Source organism: Cucumis melo, chromosome 10 (genome assembly GCF_025177605.1).
Source record: "Cucumis melo cultivar AY chromosome 10, USDA_Cmelo_AY_1.0, whole genome shotgun sequence".
In the NCBI taxonomy this organism is placed as follows: Eukaryota; Viridiplantae; Streptophyta; class Magnoliopsida; order Cucurbitales; family Cucurbitaceae; genus Cucumis; species Cucumis melo.
The window spans coordinates 345,555-367,911 of NC_066866.1; the positions used below are offsets into that span (position 1 = coordinate 345,555).

Here is a 22,357-nt window from a genome sequence, read left to right on the forward strand (position 1 = left end):
ATGAGAAGACCATGACCAAGAACAATAAATGTTTGCCCATGTGCTCTTTTTTTTTAATACTAAAAAATTGGCTCTTTATGGATCAAATTACTCCTTCGTAGTTCATACTCAGCTCTAACTTTCATGGTTTCTTTTTTAATTTTTTTTTATAAAAAAAATCAACTTCCAATCACAACTCAATTAATCTTTCGATTTATTTGAAACTAATGAATTTAGAAAGATTTATACATTTTGTTTTTAGATTAATTGGGCAAACTGGGACAAAATTAATCTCGATATGAAAATTTTAAACTTAAAGTAAATAGAATGTTTAAAAGTTTATAGTCTAATTGATGCACGAGTTTAGAGTTCAAAAACTAATACCAAGTCTAGTTGCCAACTTTCGAATTTATTTTGAAACATTAGAGATTACAATCCTCAAAATTATGTTGAATATTCAAATTAGGCCGATTTAAACTAGTTTGTTGTTGAAATGAATCTTCTTCGTGTTACAATAAAATTCATGTTTATCTGACTCAAATTTCATTGAAGGTTGATTTATGTTTTGATTTGTGTTTATTTAATAAATGATCTTTTAAATATAATATGCCTATTAAGTTCCTAACCAATTTTTAACTTCATTAAAAAGAATTATTTATTTTATTAACTATAAATTTAATCTAATGTCCAACGAAACCTTAAATATATTTTAACTTTGTGTTTAGTACATACATGATGAGAATAAGAGACTTAAACTCAAACCTCTTTATTCTCAACATACACAGATGTCAATCACACAAATTGAAAGGGATTATGACAAAAGCATAAACAGAGACACAATACGAGTTAAATAATCACCAATATAACAAACATACCTAAAAGATTAACAATTCGTAACAAATGCACATTGCTAATAGATTACAACACCATTATTATAACTTGTATTCAACATCAAACCAAAATAAAAGAGCTGTTCGAGCATAAATAACTCGAACATGCTGTAATGTCAGGTCCTCACTCGTTAGGACAGCTTTGGCCCCGCCCTCAATACGAGTGTGAGAGACAGAAACGCCGTGTGTATAACCACCCTTCACTGAGGAAGGCAATAACTTATCTGGACTTGCTGTACAAACAATGGGGCATGATAGGTAATCCAAAGGGTTTGACTCACATTGGAGGACACATCCATCTACAATCAATCTTCCCTTCCTGTGAAGCAAGCAGCAACCAAGTTCTGCCTTGACTGTTAAGTTAGAAAGCTTACTGGTAGACAGGAACTCCAAAGCACTGTTAAGAAGAAATAGGAAGTCAATAATAAGTTTCCTTTAAAAATCATAAATCTTCCTTTGGGTCCTCTCAACTTTCAAGAACTCTAGAATGTCTGCCCTTAAACTTTCAAAATATCTATATATTTTAGCTTATGTACTTAAAGAAAACCACTTTGCTTTTAACATATACATACGATTTGAGCATTTTGTACATGCTAACTTAGGAATACATCGAACCCCATAGGTTGCCCAAGATGACCATTGGGTGAGTGAATATTAGCGACAAAATACTAGTAAAGACCAAAACGACAAATTTTAAAAGTTATATCACCAAAAACGGTTAATTCCTAAACGTATGAAGGCTCCTTTGAACCTTGTGACCAAAATGAAACTAATATGAAAGTTCTCTTGATCAAAATGGGATTTGAACCAAAGAAAAAAAAAGTTTATGCAAGCCCTTCTCCGGACCTGGCTGCTGAATGAGCATGCAATACAGCCAATGATGAAAGAATGTATGAATGAAGTAAGTCACTATAAGCAAATAATGAATTCAATTAGAGAGCACCAATAACGAATAGTACATGAAAAGTCGAGATGGGTGATGATAAATAATCTCTTGGAAATGTTAAGAGGGAGAAAAAAAACCTATAGGACAACGTTGCAAATTACATTATATGCTACTGGTTATGTACCTCTCTGAACCACGAGTACAGAAAAGTGTAGTCTCCTCAGGAAGCTCACCTCCACCAATCTGAAATAGTAAGTTTAAGATAAAATGATGAAAAAGAGCGAAACTCAAATTCTTTATGAAATGAGTCTTTCACCACTTCAATCATAATTAAGCCCCCCAAAAGGTCAAAACCTATAACATTATGGAATAAGTTGAAGCATACAAAGGTGCTAAAATCTTAAAGTCCAAACGCTGAGCACAAGGAACCATGAATGTTTCACCAATATAGCAAGTACAGGGAAATAGCTTTATAATATAGCCACTTCAAAAAAGTACTCAATTTGAATTGAAAATGCAGGGCCAAGCCACAGAGAAATTCACTTAACAACCGCATAGTAGAACCCAAATAGCTAACTAGTTACCCCAGATCAACCTTCTTTTAAGACTCCAATTATATTTCGTAGCCATCGTGTTCAATCCAATCGTTTCTTAGTTTCATTAAAGATGAATAACATAAACCCAAATTCTAGCTTTATGCCGCGACCTTTTTAGAGAAACTAGCCACATTTTTTTTTTCCAAAAGGAAATGCTTTTCCTAGTTATTCATTGACAGGTCCTTCCACATATATAACATGACACTTTTCTTCTTTAAGGGTACTTAAATTATTCACAAACTAGACATGAGTTCTGCAGAGACAGGACAATTGGACAACATTTAAACCATATATTAAGATCTAAGTGTAAAATTTCACAGCCAGGCAACTAAAAGGGGAAATGGAATATACCAGGCAAAGTGGTTTTGTTATTTGAATGTTAGAGGCAGAATGAACTCCACCTGTTGCAATAAGTATGGTGTCACCAGGCCTATAGAGAACAGAATCATTTAGGCTCTATAAACAACTTACTTTAGTCATTCTCTCTCTTAAGAAACAAAAACATAAACATGCAAGAACTTACCTAGCAGCAGCAACAGCCGCCTCGATGGTTGGGAAAACTCCCGGCTCAGATAAATCTTTAATAGTTCGTTCTACTCGCAGCCACAGCCTAGGATGACAGGCCAAGTAACGCCATCTGTGGCAAACGAGGGCGGTGTTATACCGATCTGCAAACTCAATGGCAAAAGTGACAGAAAAGGCAGAAACTCCACGGAAATAAACAGGCGGCATCCTCTCAATTACAACTTCACTAGGCTAATGATAAAAACTTGGTCACTAGAATAGAGAAGAAGCAGAAGAAACGCCTCACGTATGTTTTTAAATTTTTAAACGACTCCTCGGTATCACTGACCAATGTATGCATTATATCCAATCGATTCAGCCCAAGGAAAGAACTTCTCACTTCATAATCAATTCCATTAAACCACACATAATGAAAACCAATGAGGCTCGTGATAGACTCCGACAGAACCAACCCAAAGAAGCTAAGCATTCCATCTCTTCGAAGAAGATTTTTTTTTCTTTTTGATATAGATATGCCGATACAAGTACGTAAGCTACTTTATGAATTGAAACATTCAAGCCAAACCCAAAATTACAATTGAAATCCTTTTCCCAATCCGTTTCCAGAAATACCACAAAGATCGCAAAATCTCTCCTTCATGGTTTTTGACAAGCGTATCGATTTTTATTTTTGCTTAGCAGCAGAGCAAAGCACCCAAATTTGCAAAATAAACAACAGAACCCTTAAATTTCAGATACTAGAAGCTGAAAGAACAGACGTTCAGACAAGAAATTGAAAGAGAGGTACCTGGTATGGGGGAAAGGAAGCTGAAAATATGCATTAGACAACCATCGTCCAAACTGTTAACAGAAGGCGAGGAGGATGAAGTGCCTTTTCTTTTCCACTTTCTTTGCTTGTTTTCTTCCATCGAAACTATGGCGACCCGGCTCTGATCCTTTACCACTCGACTCATATCGGCCTTGGCCATAGCCCCACGACGAAGCTCCCGACTCACTCAACAGATGACCAAATCATAGCTTCCAGTTCCTGTCGTTTACTTTGTACTTGGATTTCCCTTGGTTCCATCCGTATATAGCTAAGCTAGGTAGAAGTTAGGACCTTCTTCTGGGCTTTGAACTTCTCAACATTACTAAAGCCCATTTTCTCGGTTTGGGCCGGGCCAGACACGGCCATGATGTGGCAGTAATTGAATGGTCGATCCCAGCTTATGTTTTACTTCTTTTTTTATGAGTCGGCCAAAAAAAAATCACTGATAAGCAAAAGCAAGCATACACCGACACCGTCCTTACACAAATCTTGGTTAATCACTTGCACTGCAAATTTACCGAATTTAGCAAATTTAGAGGCTTTGTTTTAGAAATTCAATTTTGTTCGAGTAATTTTAATAATCTGTATGGTACAAAGTGGAATTGCAAAATGCCATTGTAAACTTTAACTGAATAGAAGATGTCATTTTTATCGAATGAACGAAGTACAAGTTTAAGTTTCTTAAACCCAAACGTATAACTCGCACAATATAGATTTCTACAAAATATGAAAATGTACTACAATGAGAAGGTCTCGCTAGCGTGCATTCAAAAAACAAGGAATACAATGTTAAATCATCTAATCAGTATATCATATTCAATTTCAAACAGTTTCTCGTAGACATAAAACATACATTGGGAATACAAATACACTAAGTGAGTTATCCAAAAATCCAACCAGAACTCGAGAAGCTCGTTGAGAATACAAATTCACCAATCTTCACCTTAAGAAAGTAACCACTAGGACTAAAATTTTTATCAGAGTCGTGGAAACTCCATTGGTTTGGAGTGATGAATGATCTAAAGTTATGTTTCAATCTTTCAACAAGAACTAAAATTAAAAAAACATCCAGACGCTCACAGGTACTACACAGACATAGCATCACACAAATAACACAACCCAGTTGATGCTGGTGCATGTTAAGATACAGACAAGTTGGTCTCCAAATCGTTCTTCCGAGTTTATTTTTTCTGAATACATAGACATGTTGTACATTTTGAGGTTTTGATACTTCAAGCTCCACGAGTTGGTCGATGTTTTGAGGCTCCCACAACTGTGGTTTGTAAGATCTAGTAGGCAGATGAACAGAAGGAAGATCTTGCATTATTTATAAATCCATATGGTCAAAAGCATGAGAAGCAAACTGAGCCAGGAAGAGATAAAGGAATGAATTACCCGTATGATATCAGTGGCATGCACATTTCCTCACTGGGAAGCTTCATACTCGAGAACTGCATCATCTACCAATCCAGTATTGGACGTGTTATCTGATGTCTCCATACAAGGACTAGTTTTTATCTGCTGCTGCGTCTCTGCTAACGTCCAAGAACTTTTAGACCCATCAAGAGAAACATGATGTTTGCCCGATGCATTGTAAGGTAAGCACTCCATTGGCAAGCTCTTCAAATCTGCCTTCTGTTCAGAAGAAAGTTTAGGGGAAATAGGAGATCCGGGCGCATCAACATAGTTTTGTGTAAGTTCGAAGGGTCTATGGAAGAGCAGATGAGCCACAGTCCTATCAATGGGATTGGTCTCTGTTTCAGCATCCGGGACCCCAGCAATTCTAGAAAACAGCATTTTAAAAGAATGCATAAGACATAACAGAAATTAGATATTCCAATGGAATTCCTTAAAACCTACCGAAAATCGACTGTAACATTTACGGAATATGTAGCATTCGAGTTATAACGTTTGTTAAACTGAGTAACCAAGTCCATTCTTGGGATGCAACAGCAGGGTCCACTTCAACTAGTACAAAAGATATGAACTAATTTCTTAGTATAAATATCATTATATCAGAGAGTCGCCTCGTCTTATTTTGGCTTGACTTCTATTTGTTTGCAGAAGCTCCAACTAAATAGAGTGGAGTTTGAGTCATAACTATTTATTTGAAAACACAAGTAAAATACGTGGAGATAGGAAGGCTCTCTAAGACACTACAAGCTAGCTAAGCTCCCAAATTTCCCTTTTTCACCCACCAGGTTTTTAACTTTCCCTAGGTCTTACAAACGTTGAAAACTTTCCTTTTTCTTATACAAGGAAACAATATTTCAACTCAAACATACATTTTAGCAAAATAGTTTTCAATAATAGAAAACAGTAGCAGTCCTATTATTTTCATTAGGTTTTTTTCTGCTCTCTCTAGAATAACGTTCATGACTATTTTTTAACTATAAAGTAGCTTCAGTGGATTATGTTTTTGCGTAACATCGACCCTTAAAACACAGCACATTATGTTGCTCTAATTTATTTATGTTTTAGTTTCTTAATGCAATAGTCCCAGTTTTGACTTAAAAATATTAAGCTTTCTTAGCAAAACAGGCTCCCAACTGTCTTGCAAAGGCCCTAAAGTGTCTTTAAAATGTCCCGTGCATGCCCTCAATTTGACTGCAATTTTTTAAAAGATGAAAAGGAATAAGACATTCGAAATGACATAGACTACTTTATGACTCACATGAGCAAACGAGATTGCGACAGAAACTCAAAAATATTATTTCAAGTTTCGAGATTCTAGGGGAGAATCTTTGAACAAATCAACACAGAGAATGAGTATTGAAATGCGTCCTAACCTGCAATGACTATTGATTTCTCCTTTAGCAGTGAAGTCATTCTCATCTCTGCTACTTTTGTTGGAACTACTTGTATCGTTAGCATAATGTCTTTGCATTGCACTTTGAGCCAATCGGAACAAGCTGTCCCGGATACAAAGTCTGATCTTGAAATCCAGCTGTAGTAAAACATTTCTAGGGCATTGTAACTAAAGTCAGGTTACTCTAGGAGGAAAATAATCCACTCACAAAGTCAGGTGTACCTTTGAAATAATTTCTTGAAGCCTGCAAAGAATTGTATCTTCCATAGAAGAACGATCAACTGTGCTGGAGACTGTATTCGAATCATCTTGCTCTAAAGGCGACTTTGGATCTAGAGCGGGAAGAGTGTATATTTCTTCAGAATCAAGATCATTCTTTTCAATGTGCTGTGACTGAATTTCTTGGGGACATTTTGGAGAAATAGATTGACTACTAGTAGAGACTTGATTATTGAACTGTTGCTGTTGTTTTTGAATGGCAAGCATTGCCTGCATTTGTTGCCTTCTCCTAAGTTTTTCAATTTTTTCTTGAGGTGTCATGGTAAGAGACTTCACAAACCCATCAGCTGGCTTGTCCACACGATTCGTACCACCAGGGGAAATATCTTGACCAAGAAGAGGTTGATGCTGGAGATCTACCGGCTGAATTTGGGACAACAAGGGTACAGCAGGATATGCATTTGCAGCAATCGGATAAAATGACTGGTGCATCGAAGGATTGGAACTCCGCTGGTATTGCAATGGCTCAAGTCCTTGAAGCTGCCGATGTTTAGTCATAACTGAAGGCGAAGATGTTCCCAGCTGTAGAGCAAGATTGTTATCAAACTGACCTGCTGGGCTCGTTGATGAAGGCCAGTTACCACGAAAGTCTTGAATTTTCTCATTGCTTTTCCCCTCAGATCTTTTACGAGATTTCAACAGTTTCTTTTGCCTACCAATCTGAAGCATTGAAGAGTAATAAAAGTTAGATAGTGGACAGAAAAGACTATGATTACATCTACCATGGTCTAGAAATAGATGCCTAAACAGTGAAGTTGATGTAGAAACCATCGTTCCAGCACAAAAATGTAATCTGCAACAATCCCATGTCACATCAATGAAAGCACGTGTTAACTAAAGTCTTTATTTCGACACACTTAGCAAGGTTGCTAGTTCTGGGTGGGTACACAGTAACATTAAAACAGGCATATGAATAAAATTACACGACAACTGTAAGTTGGAGCCTATTGCACCTCTCAACTTATTAGAGTCCAGTGTGATCTTCTAATTATTGGCTATTGGTACACCACTTTATTATGGGCAACAGTCAGTACTATCAAGTTAATTGCAAGTTGTAACTCTGTTAGTTGTAGGCTTGTAATAATAACCAAAAAAGAAAGAAACGAAGCTCCTCGATCAAGCCAAGAAATCAGAGATGAAACAATTTCTAAGGTCAGAAAATTGGTATGGCCGAGGAAACATGACAATAACTACAAGTAACCATGTGAATGGTGAGTCATTCAGTGGGTAATCCTTTCACCAATCGTGAGACCAATCACATAATGTAGCTGAAGCAAATTGAGGGTTGAAAAATTTACATATAGAGCAACTATGACGAACAATTTGTTGGCTGCTGGAGTTTACCAGGAAATTGCAACAACCTAGCAGTTTTTATGGTTGTTACATGAATTGAACAAACCTTTAGTGAAAAAGATCTTCAATGGCGGCGAGCTAAATTTTATGCTCATTGCCCGTCTTAGTTTAGGCAGAAGTTTCTAAGGACTTTCCTAATTAATAATAAACCGAACACGAAAACATCCCATCAGCCGAAACTGGCCATCCTTTTAGATTAATTACCATTGAAGTATATGGGCGTAGTTACTCTTTGACACATTCAATCTCATTAGCAGCTACAAATGCTTAAATACAGCCAACATACAATCGACTAATTACTTCAATAACAAATGAGAAACAAACCTTATTTGAAAACTCATTGGCAGATGTGATAATATCAGCTCTTTGGTGAAGTGTCACTGCATCTGGATTTGGCATTTTCTCCAGACCTGTCTGGACAAGCCAAACAAATTACGTAGAATTTAAAGTTTGATTAAGATAAATAGAAAGAGAAAATGCACTAGTTCTATGTGTGTAATATACCCGATCCTTTGCAATAGTAGCAGTTATATCTCCTTCTACATTTGTTAAGATTGCACTTCCAGTCCGAAGCGCAAGTGATCCAGCATCATTACTTTGCCCATTGGGGAGAGTAGATACTTGCTCATTTTGTTTTGAGTACTCTGGATTCTTGATTTTTTCATTATCCACTCCGGAGTCCAAATTTCGTGACTCCACAGTTGGGAATAGCTTCATTGGGCTGTTACCCAAATCTTTTGAAGAAGGCGACCATAGCTCATCAGCATCACTGAGACTTACTTGGCCAAATATTGGGTCATCATTGCTACAAAATTGGCACTTGTGAGGATATGCATTCTAATGGATACCGTTGCCTAGAGAGAAAAAAAAAACTACAATAGGGACAAAAATGTTTCAAAGAATAAGTTTGAATTTCTACAGGTCAAAGACAGAAAAAATCTGATGCACTGTCAAGATGCAAGACTAGCCACCAACTATAGTTCTAGTGATCATGCAAGGACTAATTTGCACATGATAATATAAATAATAAATCATAATGGATTTTTTGTAAAAACGAGCACATTCAATTTTGCAAGTGTCCAAAGAGCAAGCAACCTAAGAGAGAAGAAGACAAAATAAAATACAAAAGAAAAAAAATCCAATAGGAAAGTCATTGCTGATGCTGCCTTCTTGTGGAAAAGTGGTACAGTTGTAAGTTGGGGAGGGAGACAATTTCATCATTCTGGGATGACCCATGGTTGCAAACAATCCCTTGAAAATCGGATTTCCAAGAGTCTATAGAGTGACTAATCCAAAGTATGGGTGTTCTGCATACAATGTCATGGGAAGCTATCGCCAAAAACATTATAAGTGTTCCTATGGACATTAATCCAAGGTAAGCTTCATAAATCATTTCCTTTAAAGGAAACTCAAATTTCATCTCTCCTGATTGGTGCGTTCTTTGCAAAACAGAGTCAGAAAGTTACAGTTGTCCTCGCCATTGATGGACTAAGCTTCTGTTTTGGGGTTGAATTGGTGGTTTCCTAAGTCTCCTGCTTGGGTAATTCATCAGCTTCTTATTGGTACCGATTTCTTTTCCAATTGGTAGGTTTGTTAGGTAACGCTTCAGGGAGATATCTCATTTCCCTTTGTTAGAAATAGTGGGCTTGGATCATGTTGAAAGTCCAAGGATAGTTGAAATTTACTTCGCCTTACTTTTTTATTATTTTAACTAGGCTCATGTTGCCTATAAATATTTTTCCCTTCATACCCTTATTATCATAAGAAAATAATAAGAAACATCAGCATCGTGTTTTTTCTCCCTATACTAGGATATCTACGTAAATTTGTGTCTGTTCTACATCTCTACTCTCAAAATCCTTCTTTTTTATTTGTATACTCCTCTTTATATGTATATGAAACTGGGATGAGTTAGTCACAAAAAGCACAGACTAGGAGCCAAGGGTCAGGGAGCCTTTAATATATTTCAGTTTCTTCTCAAAAAAACCAACTTGACATGAAGAATGCCTTTTAGTAATATAGGGGAAAGAATCTACAAGAGTTTGTTTTATTTTATTAAAAGAAAAGAAAAAAAAAACCCAATAACGTTCTCTTCCAAAAGTTGTTCCACTTCATCATGAGTATAATCTGACTTCAGTTAAACAAGAAGTAAATAAAATAAAAAATAAAGAAGAAGGATAGTTCTTTTCTAAATTAAATAAACTTCAATCAAGGAGTTAACAGGAAAAAAAAAATACCAATGTACCTGAAAATTCTATCTAAGTCATCAAAACTTCCAATATTAGCCCATCCATAGTCAACAAAATCAGCCTGTTCTTTACCTTCTTCGGTACTTTGAAAATTTGGTGCACCTTTGGTCATCGCGGCTGTCAATATAATGTCAGGAAAAAGATCAGTACATGACTGAACTTTTATACCATTGCTCGTCAATATTGCATTTGAGCACATGTATACCACTGTCGAAATTACAGAGAATAAAAAACATAATAACTTTATTCTTTACCATTTTTTGGTGAATTATATTCCCTGTTTCCAATTAATTCATGAGATACTTCAGTGCCCTTAGAGTCCTGGTCAATTCTGGAAGGTTTAGACAAGGATATGTCAGCCACTGGATCGTTGCTGAGGTTTGAGGCAGAGGTTCCTTCTTCATTGCCAGGACTGGTTTCCAGCTTTCTTCCATGGTTATCCCCGGGTGATTTCTGCTCCATAAGCTTCGTGTATAACGTGTCTTGATTCCATTCTTTCTTGTCATAATAATTTTCACCAGCCTCCCGATAAGGCACAATATGATCATCACTATCAGCAGCCTCACCCCATATTATATTTGCAAGCTGAAATTACCATAGAAATTTAAGAGTGGGGAATTCTTGTAGCACTTAATTGTTATGCGTAATCAATGAGTAGCAAGCACTTTCTAATGAAAACCATTTTGTTTGTACGCTAAAGAAAAGGAAAGAAATCAATGCACCAAATCATACAATCACTCAAATGGTCCACTATGCAACCCGATACACATGATACAATGAGGGTTATTCTGCTCTTTCACGGTTGAAAGGAAAGTCTTCAATATGGAAGTTAAAAAACAGGTACAGAGGAAGTTAAAAAACAGGTACAGAGGAAGTCAAGCTTGTATCACTAATCCCCTACAGATATCTCCTCTTTTCTTTCTGCCTACTAAGTCTTCTACTTTCAGAGGATGCTATGTTGTATATGCTATGGCTAGATAACTGCTGCCCCTATACCCAAGTGCTGAAAAGTTGTAATGGAATGAGCATTATAAATTCACGAGATAAATACTCTTTTCATCAGTAGGTAAGTAATCGCAACAACTTGACTCGATGGCTTCTAGGATATGTATATTTTCATGTACCAATAAAATTTTCATTTTTTCCCCTTTTCTTTTAGCTAATTATAAAATTTCGTCTAATATTTGTACTATTCTTTATCTTGAATCTTTAAAAATTCTCAATTGCACATTCTTCGCCTTGAATCTTCCAAAAGTTCCAATTTCATCCTAGATCCAAAAATGTGATCAGTTTTTATCAATGATGTTCTGGCTATCTGATTAAATTTAAATGCTAATATTAATTAATAAAATGGTTTCCTATATTTGAAGTATATTCTGCAACTTTAAATGTAACTATGCCCAAGTTCTAATTCAATGATTTAGACATGCCTACCTAAGTCAAAACCCTACCTACTTCACACTGTTTCAACTAAAAATAACTAGCTTGACTCAGAATCAGTAGTTGTGATCGGATATAAGACCCATTGGAGCTGTACTATAATACAAGTAACTAGTAAGAACTGAATGTAGAGGGGACCATCATCTAACTAACAGTCCCTATAAAAGCAAGCATCTGAGCCATCCTTAGCAGAAAATTTCAAACCTTGAAAATAAAGAATTTCCAAATTTAGAACATAAAGAAAAACTAGAAGGGGGAACTCTTCAGAGGGTTCTATATGTGAAGTTTACAGACTTGTTTACCACCATGTCTTCATCACAAAGGCTAAAGTTTTCTATGCTCAACTCACCTATGCTAAGCCGTGTCAAAATAACCACCCACCTAATCAGAAAGAAAAAAAATGCCTCTAAATCCAATCCATAGGGTTATCATCACATCACCACGAAAGACCTGCCAAGCAAAAAATTTGATCCTCTCGAAAATATTAACCTTCCACAGCGAGAGAAGTAAAGGTAAAGTAGAGGAACAAGGATTATACAAAGATTGAAGAAAGAAGCGCAAGAGAACACTTTCAAGATCAGGAAACCAAATTAACAAGAAAAGGTCCTAAATATGTTAAAAGGAAAGCAGCCAACTTCGAAATTCACAACCCACTATAGAAGCCTATCTAATCAACTCTGAATCGATGTTAGTACCAACAAAGAAGACTCCAAGGAAACCTCCATGCTAAAGCAAAAGAATGTCTTGTCATCAATGAGCAGAAGATGAAACAAATTAATTCCGTCCCTCCCTACATGAAACCCTTTGATGAGACCCTAATTAATTCATATAGAATTAGAGAATAGCTTACTAAGAATATTGACAACCACGAGAAAAAGAAAATGCAAAGGTTAATCTAGGTTGAGGCTGCTAGTGGCTAAAACTCTCCCTCTAAGGCTATTATACCATTAACTAAAATAGAAAATTTGATTGACTTAGTCTGCTTTAGATCCAATAAATCAACTTAAACCCAACACCCTTCTTCCATGAGACCTTATCCAAATTAACAGGCATGATTTTAAATGTTTGCAAAATAAAATTTGAACATGTTTTTTTTTCCTAGTTGCAATGAACTTCTATAATCATCAGTCGTCTCATTGACAATAAAAACTCGATCAAAGAATTGTCTTCCCATGTAAAGACCCTTAAAAATCTAAAATAGATAGAAAAGAATCAAATCATCTCCCTCCATGGAACTTAGAATAGACCTAGCCTAAATCCTCTTTAAAACTATCCCAAATTTCATTAAAGAAAGTGAAGGTGCTGCCAGCCTGCCATCAAAATGAGGCATTATATTCCCACCAAAGCTAAAGGGCCCTTCAATCATTCTTGATCACAGGACGTAGACTATAAAGAACCACCAACATAAAACTTCCAACAAAAGTCTAGAAGAAACGAATCAAGGAATTATGGGACATGTGGAAATAAGAGTTTAGAAGGAGGGGAATATAGCATTGCCATCACACCCTTATTAACCTACTTAACCTTTGCTCTTCATCTCTAGCAAGAATCCTCCCAATATAATAAATCCTTGAAGTCCTCTACAAAGGAAGATCTTTGGGTGGGGGACAAACCCTCCTTATGCGGTTCCTCAATTATATCAATTATCCTCTTCAAAATATTTGTCAGGTGTCGGAGTTCTTAGTCTAGTCAAGGAGTTTGATCTCCTTCTCCTTTGGGTTATGTCAGTCTTTGTCCAATAGAGAAAGGCAGAGGTGGCCTCTACAAGAAGGGTAAGGATAATTTCATCATAAACCAAAATTCCTCGTACTTGTCTTCGACATTTACACCCCATCAAGAAGGGTAAGGACTTAAAAAAAGAGAGCCACATATTCGGAAATTTTGAGAAATAGCACATTTTTTGTTTTATATTTCAAAAGTAGTGCAGTTTTAGAAAACTCCTAATTTCGTTTTTTCTCGGTCAATCTGACCAAGATCGACCCCAAGATTATTCCCAAATTTTAAAAGCCTCTTTGAAGAAAATTTCTTGGTCTCTCTTGGCCGAGTGTGTCACCAAGATAGTGTATTTTTTATTAAAAAATTGAAAATAAATGGACATATCAAATGACCCAAACACCCCTGGAACCCCAACACTTTTCTCATTTCGAATTTCCCTGATTCTTGCTTCCCCAAATTTGAAGAAGTCATCCTCTAACTCAAATAAGTCAAGGTGAATTACTTTGAACGATACCATAGTCTAGGTCTTATTTTTTAGTTTATGTTTTTAGTTTTTTAGTTTATATAGTTAAAATGAAAAGACAAAAGAAGTCAAACAATGAAACAACAAGAGACTTTGGATATAACTTTTGCTTACAAACTTTTGTTCCTTGAGAGCATCAACAAGAACAACCTTAAAGAAATAGGGATTGTGCAACACTTTACTGGGTTGTTTAACGATGTCGTTTGGTCAATGATTGGAGGAAGAAGCCATGACGTTGAACTCAGCTTGCTAAAGAAAAAGTTCAAAATTTTCTTCTATATATTGACTAAGAAATGGCTAACCCAAAAAAGTGATGGAGGAGCTTTCACGTTGGTAATCTTCTTTAATTTATGGCTAAAATATATTCTTAAAAATGACTAATAGGTCTTAGTTTTTAGTTTCCATTTTATCTTCTGTCTCTAAACTCGGGGACATCTTGGGACAACCTTAGCCCGAGATCATATTACATAATACTTATGTTCTTTAGCTCTAAGTCATCTCGAGGCAACTTTGGTTCAGGATCATTGACATAATTGCTTCTATTTTTCAGCTCGATGCATCTCGAGGCCACGATGGCACGGGAACAATTAACCTAAATGTTTCTTTTTTCAACTCGGGGACTGTCATGGAAAATTTGGCCCGAGAAGAGTTAACCTCAATTTCAAATCATTTAAGTTACATGATTTCAATATGTAGATGATGTTTGTCGATCTCATTAGAAGTTCTTTAAGCACACCACACTGAAAGTCGTTCGAATTGTAGGAGCAAATCGTTCACTTCTCGACCGAAACAAGCAAAATGTTTAGAGTTTAGTGTTTTCGGAGAATATGTAACGTTCGGAATACCAAGGGTATTTCGGTCATTTGATATATCCCTTTATGTTCAAATTTTTAATAAGAAACGCACTATCTCGATTACGCACTCGGCCAAGAGAGACCGAGCAAGAGAGACCGAGAAGTTTCCTTTAAGAAGTTTTTAAAATTTGGAAAGAATCACGGGATAGATCTCGGCCAAGATTGACCAAGAAAAACAAATTTACGAGGTTTCTAAAACTGGCTTGAAATATAAAACCAAAAAGGTGCTAGTTTGTCAATTTCCCACACATTCTCAAGTAGTCAAATACATACTAGTCTACACCGTACATAGCGTAGCCTAAAGGATAAACATAACTCTCGGACCTGAGGATTGTCTCATTTCTTTAAAAGTGGCCAACCAACCTCTTGACACTTGTCTACATATGTCACTCTCTCTCATTGGTTGGACCAAGTAAACCCCGCATTAACTAAGGGAGGATTTATGAAACTACAACTCACCATAAACCTAGTAAAACTCATTGTGGATCAAGTGACGCCAGCCAAAAAGACTCCTTCATGTGACATTTGGTCATACATCAAAGTCCTCGCCAGACAGCAACAGTAACCACAAAGCTTGAAAATACTCCGTAGCTCCTCCCAGAATGCTCTCCTCATTCCACGAGCTACTAATTGACATTCCTTTGCTTTCAAAGAAATTGAACTAACTAAGGAATGAAATGCTGAGGTGAGTATCAGATCGACCAGATTCCTGTCCTATTCTTGCAATAAGCTTTTCCAAGAAAGCGTAAGATATGGTTTTGGCCGTCAGCACATTGATTCAGTGGCTCAATGCAAAAACTATCCATGGTAGTACTTTAACCAAACAAGCTAAACAATACCCAGAAACACTTTCCACACCCTCGCCACAAAAGCACCAACTGCTTCCTAGTACAGAAGTGAAAAAGGTAAAAAATGAAAAAGAACAAAAAAAAAAATCCACTAGAAAAAGGAGGGGGTTACCTCTTCGTCGTTCCAATCAAACATAGCTGAAAATCCCAAACAGAATCTCTAATCCAGAATCAAAATCCAACAACTGATCGAAGATTGATCCGCACATCGCCGAATTATCCGAAAATAGAAAATAGTTAAGGAAAGAAAATCTCGAAATCCGCAATAGAAAGCATCAAAATCCGGAAAGAGAAGGGCGTTGAAAAGCCCGGGAAGAATCGAACGAAAAATAAGAGGGAACAAAGAAGGATGAAAGAGGGGAGGCGATAAATGAACAAAAACGAAATGAAGAAGAAAAAAAGAAAACAAAGAAAGGAGACTTCTGGAGGCGAAGGAATGGGAATGGAAGAGAGGAAGAAGGAAAAGAGAGGATTTGGTTTGGTTGAAACAGGAGGGCACGTGAGGTCACGTGGGTTCTGTGAAGGGGAGTTGAGCGAGTGAAACGACACGTGTGAGAGAACGTATCTGAAGTTGTGGCTGGGAAGACTGTGATCAAATACTTGAATCTGATTGGTTGGAAGTGAATTTGAATTTGGGATTTCATTTGGGTTTCATTTCACATTTAAAGAGATAGTGGGGGGTGGCGGGGATTGTGGGCCCAGTCGTCAAGACTTAATTTGTGGTTCAGCTTAGCTCACCTGTCCTTTTAATTCTTTTTCGAAACCCCCCTTGTCTACTAAAAATCCCATTTATCTATTTTCTGATAATAATCAATGTCCTTTTTTTCCTTACTTTAAATTACCTATTTATCCACTTCATTCTCATCAATAATCATATTCTAATTTTGGTAATAACACTAGTATGCTTTTTTCTTTTTTCTTTTTTTTTTTTTTAACTCAAAACTAACCAATCAATATGTTATATATTAAAATATATCATTTTAAAAGTTTAATAAAGAATATCTTCTCTTTTACTTAATGTGTTTCGAGATAACTTTGACATAAATAAAAATAAGTTGTCTATCTAACACACAACTATAGTACCTTTGTATAAGTTTTGTTTTATCATTTCTATAAAAATCCAAATTTATACGTATAATATAGCTTTTTCTTCATTTTATTATCTCATCTCATAATTCTGTAATCAATTTATTGTTTAGTTTTTTATTATTATTTATAAAAATTATATTTTTTTATGTATATTTGATTTGTTTTAGAATGTTTATAAATATTAATAAACACGTACTTTTGATTATGAATTCAATTGGTTCTCTAACTTTTTTTACCATTTGATGGTTGAGTTTTAAGCTTCTTGAAGAGCTAAAATAATAATCGTAAAATAATCGAATCACCACCAACTTCCAAAAGAATGTTGTGATTGGTTTTATAAGAATGTTGTGATTGGTTTTATAGGGTGGCCCCAATGTTGGATCAAACTTGTTTATATCATTAGTTTGTCCCCTCGTCAAATTCGCAATAAGCTAGGATCTCTTGAGACATTCAAAAGTACCATGGTACAACTACAATTACATCATGGTACAACAACTACAATTGCATTTTAAAATTTTATTTATAATGAATAGATTCATTGTTTTCTTTTTAATTAATTTATACAAAATCATGGGGTCGCTGAACAAATTTCATTGATATATCTACCCATTATCCTTCAATAATCTCTAAAGTTCTATAAGTCGCAGCAAAAATGGAATGAAATGGTACATTTCAAACACCTAATGAACAATGATTTCATCTATCTTAAGCCTACTAGGCGTATCCCCATTCACAAGGCTCTTGAGACCAGCTTTAAGTTCATCAACACCCTCTTCCAAAACAGCACAAACGGGAAAGATGAGAACTCCTTGCACTCTAGACTTTAACTCTTCATACACTTCCTCAGCCCCTTCTTCGTCAATCTTGTTAGCCACTATTAAGGATGGCCGATCTGATAACCCACTCTGATGGCGTTCAAGCTCATAAACTAAATCTCTCAGTTGTTCCCATGGGGGTATCCCTTTCCTACCATCTAAAGCTGCTGCTAAGTCTAGGACATACGCTAGGACCCTCGTGCGTTCTATGTGACGCAAGAATGAATGTCCAAGTCCACGATTTTCATGGGCACCCTTTATAAGACCTGGAATGTCAGCTACCGTGATTGATAAGTCATCATAATGCAGGTTTCCCAAATTTGGCCTCAGGGTTGTGAATGCATAATGACCAACTGTTGGTTTTGCCCTGGAAATGGCTCCAAGCAAAGTACTTTTCCCAGCATTTGGCATTCCAACAAAACCCACATCCGCAATGCTTTTAAGTTCTAAAACAAGCACAGCCTCGCTGCCAAGAGAACCAGTTCGTCTGTTGGACACATTGATTTCAGATAGGTTAGAGTCTATGGACTCATCTTCATGCCCCACAGAGGTTTTAGGCTTCTTTGAAAGTTTGTGTTCGTGAACGTTGCCCAAACCACCTTCCCCTCCTCGAGCAATGATAACTTGTTGACCTTCTTCAGTCAATTCTGCAACGTTGTACATCATTTCTTCGCTTTCTCCAAACTCATCTTGAATAGAACTGTCAGGAAATGCAGAAACTTGAGAAATCTCATCAGTTGATGCTACTTCAGAAGTTTCCCTCCTGAACGACGAATTTCTAACATTATTTTTACTATCATTACATGTCACGAGAGTAGTCTTAAATGCCGAGTTGACTTCTGTTTCTCTGTTTGAAAATTTAAAAGACATCTGGTGGGAACTAGAGAGATCATCAACTAATGTGCCAGGAATCTGCCAAGGGTCTAAATCTGTTGATGAATGGTGCTTGACCACACTGGGAACTTCACCCTCCACAAGATGAATGACAGTGCCAATTGGTACTCGTACAATCTATCATTCAAATACATAATTCAGTAGGTTTGGATCCTAATAATTTTAATAGCCAACGGATAAGATATTGTTCGCACTACCCCTTTCATTAGTATGAGCAACAGATAAAATATTGTCTGCACTACAAATAATTTTAATAGCCAATCATAATTCAAAACTAAGGGACATAATTGAAATTTAATAAGATTTATAGATGGAACAGATAGCCCCCAAAATTAGGAACTAAATTTGTAGTTTAAATGAAAAATATAATCAATTAAAAAACAAAAAAAGGCAGTAAAGATGCACACATACAGATCAGGAGATAGACGACCTTATCTGCACCCTTAGTTCCAATCTTATTCTTTGAAGATCCATGTCCTCCTCTACTTGCCTTCTGCGATAGATGGTAGAAAATTAGGAATATTGATAGAGATCGTAATTCTACAACTCTAAAGATAGTTTATCATTCAATTTCAATATGTTTCTAGCAGGAGCATAAAGAAGAGTCTAACGTACAATATGATGATTCAAACTGCTGAAGTCCCATAGAGCAGTGGAACATTCCAGGATCACGTCGCCCCCTCTTCCACCATCTCCACCTGCATCAATTAGAAAGGCAGCATTCAGTATACATATCAACAGCTAAAAAGTAAACTTTTGTCCATAATTCAATAAAGCAGTGGCTTAGAAACCTAAAAGAAAGGACATAAAAACTGCATTTGTTTGTATTAGAAGATATTGGTTTAAATACTACTTTACTCCATGTAGTTTTAAATTTTCACTTTGCTTTTATCCTCCCAATTTTGGTTAATTTTGATCTCGTACTTTCAATTTTAGTTCATTTTCATGCATATCCTTTTCAAAAGGTGATCATTTGATTTCTTAAGAATGAAATAAAAATGAGAAAGAAGGAATCAAAATGATCGCTATGAACCAGGATGAAAATGCCTATTTTGAAGGCAGAGAACCGAGATGAACCAAAGTTGGTAGTATAAATACCAAATTACTACTTAGGCCTACATAATTTGAAAAATGACGTATTTGTCGCACTTCTGTTCATATAAGAGTAATGTCATTGGTCACTAATTCTTGTAATGAACCGTTCCTAATCCTAGCAATAGTCGGTAAGGGAGTGTTTTAAACGTACCTTGTGCATCATCCCAAAATCATAGATATATAGTAATTGGTTAATTAGATTCATAAATAAAACGTACCATCAGGATGACCGTAGCGTTCGTGCCTACTACGCCGCATGCTTTGGCAACCATTTCCACCATCACCTCCTTTAGCATACACCTTAAACCTGTCTATCATTCTCCTCTCCTACATAGCATCACAATAATCCCAAAACATGAGTAGAATAATTTGCATTTAACTAGTGCAAAAGTAATGAAAAAAACATAGAAGAGAAGCAGGTGAAAAACCTGTAAAGGGGCAAGCTTAGACTTCTTTTTGGGAGCATCTGAGTAGTAAGAAATGGCAGAAAAAAGCCATGGACAACTTGAGGATTCTCTCAAGCCTCTTAAACGAAGAACTTTCTTTACACACAAGAACCTCATGTTTCTCCCACTTCTTGCTCCTCACCCACTCTTCATAATTTGGGAAGCCAGAGCTTAAACTAAATCAAAATCCTCGGGCTAGAGCTACAAAACTTTAGTATCAAATAGTGACGCAATAACAAAATATGCCAGATGTTCGAAGGCGAGAAGGCTGCCGGCGGAATATGGCGGATGGTAGTTTTGGGCAGTGACGTGAGCTTGCCCAGTCAAGAATGCCGGTGGCTCGAGTGCCTGCGCAAAACACAATGGCTTTTAGGGCTAGCGTTGTCACATGAGTGTACCGCCATCTTAGATTGGGCCTCAGGTTTAGAACAAAAACCAAGCCCAGACCAAGCCCAAGCCCAAAATATTGAAAATAATTTCTACAGGCTACTATCATGATAATTATACATATAAATTTAATCAGGCATTTTAAAAATATAATAAAAGTAGTAGAATTCATAATTAGTAAACTATAATAGATGTTTTTTTATTCAAAGTTTTTTTTTTTTTTTGTATTAAAAGTAGCATATGCTTTTAACTACTACTTTAGTATTTTTAAGGGAAAAAAACTATATATGTAGTGCATAGTACATAGATTAGGATTAAGATCATTTGAAAGTAGTGTTAGGAAAAATGGGGAAAAAAGAAGAATAAATTTGTTAGATGCTGCCTAAACCTAACCCCAATAGAAAAATGAATTTTATTTCGAAATAGAAATTTACCAACTGACCTAACCTAGAATGCAACAAATCTAAACATGTTTTTTTTTTTTTTTTTTTTGGAGAAAATTTGATAGAAGATTATGTCACATTATTGCATTTTGTCAAAAACTCCTTTATTTTCTTTTTGAAAATAAGTGGGGTAGGAAGAATTGAACTTTACGGTCCTAGAAGTTGAAAATACAAACATTATGTTAGTTGAGTTAAGCATTATGTTAGCTGAGTTAAGTTCACTTTAACAAATACTTACTTGATTTAATATGTGACAATATAATTTATACATATTTTCCTTGGATGTTACATGTTCAACACAATTGATATCTTGGTCTTGCAATCTAGTATGAATAATTGCATGGCATTGCTGTTGAAATATGTTAACTTTAATAACATCGTTTCTATTGAATCATCGTAAAATTACAATATTTTTCCTTCAAAATACATAAAGAGTGACCAATCACAGTAAAAAACGAGATGTATGATTCATGAAACACTTGATATATTTTACCTCATTTTACGACCAAACATTTGAACCCTTCAATTTTTATTGGTTTTGTGTATTCAATAATTTATACATTTTATAATGATCGCTATTACTCGAAATAAATTTTTAAAAAAGTAAACAAAAAAACGTTCACTATGAAATGAGAATTGACGAATTATATATAGATGAAACATCATATTCGTGAACTACAACACACTCATTAAACTTTACATTGATTTGTTACTAAACGTTTTTTTCCCTTGTATTCATTTTTGGTAAGTTCATCATCAATATTGTCATTATTATTTTTAATACGTTAAGTTTGTTGTTAGTGAGTATAAGGAGCGAAAACAACAATAGCAAACAAAGATGCATGAGAGAACAAAACAAAATAATCAAAATTGAGTAAGTCCAGTAATTTTGTTTCCTTAATCATCATAAAATAGGAGGATTAAACGTTACATTACAATTCATATTCAGAACGTGAATGTCGGTTTTGATTTTAAAGAAATCTCGACAAAACTATTAATAATATATTTTGAAGAAATCATAATTTAAAATTGATAAGCAAACATTTCACAATTTAAAAACAAATTAACAAAATTTATTATTAATATTATATTTAAACGATTAATTACGTATGGGAAAAACGACTTATAAAAACGGCAAAACGACGTCGAATCTCCGCAGGCATGGGGTAATACGAAACTCGAGAGCAAAAAAGGTTAACGGCCAAACAGTTCCGACGCTTCAACCAAGAAAAACGCCAAACTCGTCTAGTCATCATGACGACATGTCGACACCGTCCTACTTTGAAAAACTTACACCGCATGTAGTACTGTAGTTTGGAAATTAAAAAAGAAAAATAGGTACGTAATTAATAATGGCTACTATATTTGTTGTATTGAATTGACTTCTTTAGAGATAAAAGCCAAAAGTTTTAAGAGCTTCATTTCATTTTCCA

General features: G+C 35.6%; 3 protein-coding genes across 7 annotated transcripts; all 3 read right to left on the reverse strand.

Moving 5' to 3' along the window:
• Window positions 1-825: 825 nt before the first annotated feature.
• Window positions 826-3,936, reverse strand: LOC103489501 (F-box protein SKIP5). The gene is made up of 5 exons (XM_008448715.3): window positions 3,664-3,936; window positions 2,875-3,019; window positions 2,703-2,781; window positions 1,940-1,998; window positions 826-1,266 (listed from the first exon to the last, which is right to left on the reverse strand). Exons 1-5 carry the CDS (start codon window positions 3,842-3,844, stop codon window positions 912-914), a joined length of 819 nt encoding a protein of 272 aa, XP_008446937.1. The 5' UTR covers window positions 3,845-3,936; the 3' UTR covers window positions 826-911.
• Window positions 3,937-4,473: 537 nt separating this feature from the next.
• Window positions 4,474-16,305, reverse strand: LOC103489500 (protein LNK2). 4 transcript variants are annotated; one of them, XM_051090970.1, is made up of 10 exons: window positions 15,868-16,207; window positions 12,164-12,264; window positions 10,629-10,959; window positions 10,371-10,491; window positions 8,630-8,930; window positions 8,450-8,539; window positions 6,716-7,432; window positions 6,474-6,631; window positions 5,080-5,467; window positions 4,474-4,973 (listed from the first exon to the last, which is right to left on the reverse strand). In XM_051090970.1, the coding sequence occupies exons 3-9, from the start codon at window positions 10,834-10,836 to the stop codon at window positions 5,110-5,112; spliced, it is 1,953 nt and encodes a 650-aa protein (XP_050946927.1). In that variant the 5' UTR covers window positions 10,837-10,959; window positions 12,164-12,264; window positions 15,868-16,207; the 3' UTR covers window positions 4,474-4,973; window positions 5,080-5,109. The 4 variants fall into 4 exon arrangements, 3 of the variants coding, with proteins under 3 accessions (XP_050946927.1, XP_008446935.2, XP_008446936.2); XM_008448713.2 differs by lacking the exon at window positions 12,164-12,264 and having other exon boundaries at window positions 15,868-16,305; XM_008448714.3 differs by lacking the exons at window positions 12,164-12,264; window positions 15,868-16,207 and adding an exon at window positions 15,367-15,780.
• A 1,040-nt stretch (window positions 16,306-17,345) lies between these two features.
• LOC103489498 (probable GTP-binding protein OBGM, mitochondrial) lies at window positions 17,346-20,471 on the reverse strand. 2 transcript variants are annotated; one of them, XM_008448711.3, is made up of 5 exons: window positions 20,077-20,471; window positions 19,867-19,975; window positions 19,169-19,251; window positions 18,984-19,046; window positions 17,346-18,670 (listed from the first exon to the last, which is right to left on the reverse strand). In XM_008448711.3, exons 1-5 carry the CDS (start codon window positions 20,209-20,211, stop codon window positions 17,525-17,527), a joined length of 1,536 nt encoding a protein of 511 aa, XP_008446933.2. In that variant the 5' UTR covers window positions 20,212-20,471; the 3' UTR covers window positions 17,346-17,524. The 2 variants fall into 2 exon arrangements, with proteins under 2 accessions (XP_008446933.2, XP_008446934.2); XM_008448712.3 differs by having other exon boundaries at window positions 18,984-19,043; window positions 20,077-20,452.
• Window positions 20,472-22,357: the final 1,886 nt, after the last annotated feature.